General features: G+C 45.2%; 1 protein-coding gene and 1 long non-coding RNA gene across 2 annotated transcripts; both read left to right on the top strand.

Moving 5' to 3' along the window:
- Window positions 1-558: 558 nt before the first annotated feature.
- LOC306745660 lies at window positions 559-2,880 on the top strand. Its single transcript, XR_013771117.1, has 3 exons — window positions 559-626; window positions 2,172-2,328; window positions 2,864-2,880. It is a non-coding gene; the product is annotated as an uncharacterized lncRNA (long non-coding RNA).
- Window positions 2,881-2,890: 10 nt separating this feature from the next.
- Window positions 2,891-6,595, top strand: LOC306746032 (beta-1,3-galactosyltransferase 2-like; the record flags this gene model as incomplete). The annotated part of the gene is made up of 2 exons (XM_079228896.1): window positions 2,891-3,124; window positions 6,002-6,595. Coding segments are annotated over 2 exons (828 nt in total), but the record flags the coding sequence as incomplete, so codon positions are not given.
- Window positions 6,596-7,649: the final 1,054 nt, after the last annotated feature.

The following is a 7,649-nucleotide window of genomic DNA, read 5'->3' as shown; positions in this document are numbered from 1 at the left end:
GAAACAACAAACAAAATCCTCTGCAAAAGAAAAATCACAATGCGTGACTCAACATTCACTCCAGGCTAACTCACGTCAGTTATTCCCTCTAAGCTTAATTGTAGAAGCACTATGAAACATTGCTGTACTGACTACATGTTTTGTTTGAAGTTGTTCTCATGTCCTCCAACACAGAAAGTTGAGCTATACATTAAATGCAAAAGTAGAGAAAATGTACTTCAAATTGCGACACATTTTGAAATCAATGAGAGAGACGGAGATGACGCTGGATGAGAAGAGTGAGCACTGTCACATTTTCTGGTTAAATTTTCCCAGACGCATGTTGAGTCATGTTGACTGGTGCTTCACCTCAAAACACACTCATCGACTTTTTTGCGCGCTCATTTTAAGCCGAGGCATATCCAAGCACCAGCGTTTAGATGAAATGTCTGTGCTCCTGTCGTCACACGTACTTTGTTGAAGAAGGCTCTGTGCGCTCGTCTGCTTCACTCAGACCACAGACCACAATGCATTTGGTCACTGCAACATCCTCATTCTCACCTGCTGTCTGTCTGACAGATTGGCTGAAGCTGAAGCTCGGAGATCCTTCCCTGTAGGAAAATGCCGGAGAGCACCTTTTACAGATGGTGAGTCCTGATTTTAATTCAGTTTATGTCAAATGCATTGACTTTACGGTGAAGTCCCAGGCTCGCTGTGCTTCTTGAGTCCGAAAGCTTTGAAAAGTGTCTGGCTATTGATAAAAAGGATCCGTCCAGTTGGTTGCAGGAGACTCTCCCCTCCCTCAAGCACTGGAGCTCATGTCTGGAGTGCAGACGTATCATTTAGGACTTTGTGGTTGTAATCTGTAATTGAGTATACAACAAAAAAAGGGAATACAGTTCAAATCAGCCCAAGTATACAAGTATATGCTTTTGCCAACTCATTACCCCTAAATGTATGGCAGAAAAGCACCCTTAAAAGACCTGAATCTGAGGGTTTTGCTCCGATTGTGCAGCTTCTCTCATGTGAGCCCTCAGACATCATACCGCGACGACAAAACAAAACGCCTCTGCATGCCTGCTTGTTGAAACATGCTGTTTTAAATATTACAGGGGCAAGGCAACAACAGGGTGGGGAGCAGAGAGCAGTTAGAAACAGTGAGAGGTTAGAAACAGTGAGAGGTTAGAAACAGTGAGAGGTTTGAAACAGTGAGAGGTTTGAAACAGTGAGAGGTTAGAAACAGTGAGAGGTTAGAAACAGTGAGAGGTTAGAAACAGTGAGAGGTTTGAAACAGTGAGAGGTTTGAAACAGTGAGAGGTTAGAAACAGTGAGAGGTTTGAAACAGTGAGAGGTTAGAAACAGTGAGAGGTTTGAATGGATGTGGAACAGGAATTACTGTGTTTGTTTGCACTCTACAGACTGTGAAACCTGCCCCTTGTGTCACGCTTAGAAAGTCTCACCGCAAACTAAGAATATGCCATGTGACAGGAACATGATTGTTGCAGTTTTATCAAATGTGTTTTGTTTTCAAGAGGGTTAGGAGTTGGCCTTGGGACGTTTAAAACAAGTATTTTGACTCTGATTAAATGCTGTATGTTGTTTGGGTTTCCCGTACCAGATAAGATGTAAGAGATTACGTTGGGTCCTCCTCTCTTCTGCGTTCTCCAGCATAACTACCGCTTCATGAATGGCACGGTTGTGATTAGAATTTGCAAGTTTCCATTTTCATGCGAGTAGCTTAGCTCGTCTTTCTGGCTCATGGCTGCCGGTACGTTCAAGTGCCAGATCACCAGAAACACATTTGAACAGGTGAAAAGGTCGCGTTCAGCCTGTCGGCAGTGTGGTTGTGGTGCTTCCTGATTCTGAGTGATTGCTGTATGCAGTACTCTTATTTAGAATATGTCCACAGTCTACAGAGAAGCGTGTAAGGCATGTCCAGTAGGTCTCTCTTCAGAATAAGGCGTGTAAAACACATCCAACGTTTCTCTGCAGATGTTTCAGTGCAGCTCGTGCTTGTGGTTTGATGGATGCCGATCTTAATTGAGACTCTTTTGCTCTAAACAGTTCCACATAAATCCCAACGAATGAGGACCGCTCACACTACTGGTCATGGGAGAGGCCATATTCGCAAAGTGCTGCTGATGTGAGATTATGAGGTGTTAAACGGATAACTTTCACTTTTGTCTTGGCAGTGAAAAGACCACATGGACAAGAGCGAGACGACAGTTGTGTTTGTTGATGCTGCTACTCACTCTTGGATTGTTTATGTTCACTGTCTACGCTTCAAGCCTCAATGGGTCATGGCGTTTGACCACAGGGCACAAGACTATAAATACTTCAGTGCCGGATGTAAGTATATCTGTTGGAGTCCAGCGATGCTTGTTCATGTTCAAGACAGACTGTTTCAATTCAGCTTTCAAATATCATCTGTTTAAAATTCTGGCAGTAAAATGACATTTGTAATTAGCTGAATGTGCAAATGGTAGTTGCAAACAAGTCGCTCATTAAAGGCAAATTATTTGATTAAATGTGTTCAAACAGAGCGCATGACGGATTTTAGAAGCAACCCAATTGCAAACAGAGTAGACGGAAAGACACAAGTGGGCAGGAATATAAATGGTTTAGCTGTAGGACGTGTAAACATTTGAATGGTGCTCGCTATTTAACGCTAACATCTGTACAGTCACTACATTGGCAGATTTGGTATAAACAGCAACAAACAATCTTCACACATAAAGCCTTTAGTCTGAACACATCTTGATAGCTCCATGTTCTGTCTTTCAACATGAAACTAATATCAGTGTAGTTAAGTTAACAATAAAAGAGAAAAAGATAAAGCATTGAGAAGCAACACTCAAAAAACATGAACCTCATCTGTTTGCAGATCTCACCAGATGCCCCTTCAGTGTACCTTGTGGCGTACCCAAACCAGTACAGGGTCATAGTGGATGAACCACATAGGTGTGGGCAAGAAAGGCCATTCTTGGTTCTTATGATCCCAGTCGCACCCAACGACAGAAAGGCCCGTGACACGATCCGCAACACGTGGGGCAAAGAAGCAACAGTGCTGGGCAGAGCGGTCAGCCACTACTTCCTCCTGGGAATGTCCAAAGAGGAAGATGGGACAGAAAGCATCAAAGAGCAAGTGAGTTGATTAATAAGTCACTGCATTTGCTTTCTCCATCCCAAGCCAATTTCTGTTCTTGCCGTTTGCAAAACGAATAGTCCAACATGAGCAAGCTACAACAGGTGCTTCTGAGACCTCAAAGCTCACAGGGGTAATTTGAGCAGAGAAAAAAAAAGAAGGAGGTTATGCCAGGTTTGCACAGCTGCAGCCAAACACATGTCTTTGCAGAGGGCTAAACTGGTTCCTGTGTATGAGGTGACAGGAGGGCAACAATAACATCTTTGTTAAACTGATTTTGGCACTGTCTCTTGAGCCGCTGAAACATAAACATTGCACAATAATTTGATCTTAATAAATCAAATGATGATGTGTCATTTCAAGATTCAAGATGTTTTTACTGTCATATGCACAGATAACAGACAGTTATTCTATATAATGAAAAGCTTGTTTTGCTGGGTCCTCCTAACACACAGAATTAGTAAAAATAGATAAAAAAAAAAAAAAGAAGGCACAAAATATAAAAGATATAACAGCATTGCTCAAAAATATGATAATTGTATTGCTCAGTGTATAAAGTGCACTATGCATTGCTACAGTGTCCACTGTTCACCAGCCTGATGGCCTGCGGGTAGAAACTGTTCGTCAGTCTCGTGGTTCTGGACTTCAGACTCCAGTACGTCTGCCTGATGGCAGGAGCCAGAAGAGCTGTGTTCTGTCCCTGATGATGTGGTGTGCTCTGTCCCTGATGATGTGGTGTGTTGTGTCAGTTTAGTTGAACTTACAGTTGAATCTTTGTTGCACTTCAATAAGGGGAGGTTATGACTGGTTCACTGGTTATGACTGATAATAATATATAAAAAATAAAAGTATCAAAGGTGTTTAGTCATTTCTCAGCAGGTACAACATTTAAGTGGAACTTCATTGAAAGAAAAATGCTAATGCTGCTAAACAAAAATTATAGGCCTATAAAATTGACATGGTGTCATTTTTCCTAAAGGTAGCCTATATAAACAATTTAATAACTTCATATTCTTCATATTTAAATATGTCTGAAAGTTTCATCCTCCCTGTGTCAGTTTGGACTATTTCATCTAGCCCCTCATGTTTGAATGTTAGGCAGACCTTTTTCTGGGGCGCCTGCTCTGCCTTTCTTTTCTCCATGGTAGCCTATAGCTGCTGGAGCAGGGCCCGCCAAGAGGAGCCTAAACAGCGCCGGCCCGAGCTCATGTGGCGCTCTGGGCGAGCTTCACTCCTGGCGCCCGGAGGAGGACAGCGGGGGTGGGGGGAGCTAACGGAGGCAGAGCGCTAGCAGAGGTACAGAGAGCGCATGTCGAGAAACGGGACGCTGATTGGCCAAGAAGACTCGACACATCAAAGATCTTATTATTGTGGAGATGGCTCACTCCTATCTCAGAAACACTGGCGCAAAAAAGATTTTTAACCCCTGAAAAAAAAACGTTTGTGCGGTCTGAAAAATGTGCATGATCTGAAAATTCTATTGCACGGCCACTTCGACTGGCCTGCGCGGCCACGCACACAGCTTAGAGGGAACACTGGTTGTGTCCCTGGTGATATGGTGTGTTCTGTCCCTGATGATGTAGTGTGTTGTGTCCCTGGTGATGTGGTGTGTTGTGTCCCTGATGATGTGGTGTGTTGTGTCCCTGGTGATGTGCTGTGTTGTGTCCCTGATGATGTGTTGTGTTGTGTCCCTGGTGATGTGGTGTGTTGTGTCCATGATGGTGTGGTATGTTCTGTCCCTGGTGATGTGGTGTGTTGTGTCCCTGGTGATGTGGTGTGCTCTGTCCCTGGTGATGTGGTGTGTTCTGTCTCTGGTGATGTGGTGTGTTGTGTCCCTGATGATGTGGTGTGTTGTGTCCCTGGTGATGTGGTGTGCTCTGTCCCTGGTGATGTGGTGTGTTGTGTCCCTGATGATGTGGTGTGTTGTGTCCCTGGTGATGTGGTGTGTTCTGTCCCTGATGATGTGGTGTGTTGTGTCCCTGGTGATGTGCTGTGTTGTGTCCCTGATGATGTGTTGTGTTGTGTCCCTGGTGATGTGGTGTGTTGTGTCCATGATGGTGTGGTATGTTCTGTCCCTGGTGATGTGGTGTGTTGTGTCCCTGGTGATGTGGTGTGCTCTGTCCCTGGTGATGTGGTGTGTTCTGTCTCTGGTGATGTGGTGTGTTGTGTCCCTGATGATGTGGTGTGTTGTGTCCCTGGTGATGTGGTGTGCTCTGTCCCTGGTGATGTGGTGTGTTGTGTCCCTGATGATGTGGTGTGTTGTGTCCCTGGTGATGTGGTGTGCTCTGTCCCTGGTGATGTGGTGTGTTGTGTCCCTGGTGATGTGGTGTGCTCTGTCCCTGGTGATGTGGTGTGTTGTGTCCCTGGTGATGTGGTGTGTTCTGTCCCTGGTGATGTGGTGTGTTGTGTCCCTGATGATGTGGTGTGCTCTCCTGGTTACTCTGGTGGAGTAAATCTTGAGATCTTTCCCTAAATCTAACCAAGTAGTATTGTTGGCTAAACTTAACTAAGTATTTTACGATCTTTTTACGAAAATCAAACGTTTTCTTTGCAGAAGTAATTCTATAAAAGAAATTTTAAAAATACGATACACGACAAGCGGAAATTGACACGTCTGTAACTGTTCGTACGACATCATTGTGAAGCGTTTAGCGCTGTTGAGCTCAGTATTTTCCTCAGGGGTTTGGTGGCGATCAGACCAGAAGATCAGAACTGTGAATATTGAGTGAATATTTGGCATTCATTCTCCCGGTCTATCAGAAACACGACTCCAAATGAATGCTAATGTTGCAACCGTTTGCTAGCTTGTTTCCGCTGAGCGGCTGAGAAACCGATGAACTACTGCTAAACCTCTGTCTGCTATCTCCCCCTCTGTAGGTGTTAGAGGAAAGCCAGAAGCATCACGATATCCTCCAGAGTGACTTCTTGGACAGCTACAATAACCTCACGATCAAAACCATGGTCATGTTCGAATGGCTCAGCTCCCATTGCCCCAACACCTCCTACGCCATGAAAATCGACTCGGACATATTCCTTAACGTCCACAACCTGGTCGACATGCTTTTGACGGCCCCGCAAGACAAATACCTGACGGGGTTGGTGGTGAGGGATGCTGCTGTTCTCAGAGACCAAACCTCAAAGTGGTGTCTGCCTGTTTCCGTCTTCCCCGAGTCATATTACCCACCCTATGTCCAAGGCCTGGGCTATGTGTTCTCACTGGATTTACCCAAGAGGATACTGGAGGCGTCGGCCCACGTTAAAGCTGTTTATATCGAAGATGTCTACGTGGGAATGTGCATGATGCATTTGGGAATCGCATTGACGGATCCTCCTCGTGGTGATTTGTTTCTGGGAATAGTGCCTGATGAGACAAGCAACTGTTACTGGACCTCAGTCATAACAACAATACTGCAGAACTCCGACCAGCTTTCACAAGTATGGAGCGTGTATCAGTCTCAAGATGGCTGTTAACACGTCTGACTGCCTTAAAAACAATCTCATGCCCTGCACAACAATTCTCTGATTACATCGTATTATACTGCCTTTATCTGGTCTGGATTTTTGATACGAAAACAATCGAGTTTGTGGGATATATGTGTATTTTTGAGTCTGAGCAATATTAGGTTTATATCTTCGGTGTTTGTAGAAATTGCACAAATAATTGCAAAGATGTCAGTAATTGTCAAGACTTTTGGATGTAAACCAATGGAGTTGTCTGCACGTAAAGCTCCTCCTATAATATATATATATAGAATATAATTTTGCATTGTCGACCTTTTCCGACTATGAGACGATAAGCACAACATGTGCATGACTGACTTCCACCACTGTCACAACCGTCACTAGACGGTAGTGCTTTTATTTTGTTGTCTTGTCTTCCTGTTTTACTTTGAAATCATCCTCCTGTGTCATGTCTGCTGTCTTTACTTCCTCATGTGTGATTACCTCTCCCTGCCCTGATGTGTTTCACCTGTGTCTCGTTAACTCCCCTCCCATCCATCCATCCATCCATCCATTATCAGCCGCTTATCCGGGGTCGGGTTGCGGTGGCAGCAGGTTCAGCAGGCCGACCCAGGCTTCCCTCTCACCCGCAACACTTTCCAGCTCATTCTGGGGGGTCCCGAGGCGTTCCAAGGCCAGCCGGGAGATATAATCCCTCCAGCGTGTCCTCGGTCTTCCCCGGGGTCTCCTACCAGTTGGACGTGCCTGGAAAACCTCTAATGGGAGGCGTCCAGGAGGCATCCTGACTAGATGCCCGAACCACCTCAGCTGACTCCTTTCGACACGAAGGAGCAGCGACTCGACTCCAAGCTCCCTCCTGATGTCCGAGCTCCTTACCCTATCTCTAAGGGTGAGCCCGGCCACCCTGCGGAGGAAGCTCATTTCGGCCGCTTGTATTCGAGATCTCCCCTCCCAGTGTGTATATATACTCGGTGCTTCACTTGTCTCGTTGCCAGTTCGTTTTTCTTCACCTGTGAGTCAACTTACCAGCGTTTTTCCTGCCTGATATCCTGGTCTGATTCCG

Source organism: Taurulus bubalis (genome assembly GCF_910589615.1).
Source record: "Taurulus bubalis genome assembly, chromosome: 13".
NCBI classification, from domain to species: domain Eukaryota; kingdom Metazoa; phylum Chordata; class Actinopteri; order Perciformes; family Cottidae; genus Taurulus; species Taurulus bubalis.
The sequence above is the reverse complement of the archived record's forward strand: the minus strand, read 5'-3'. Positions and strand labels throughout refer to the sequence as shown.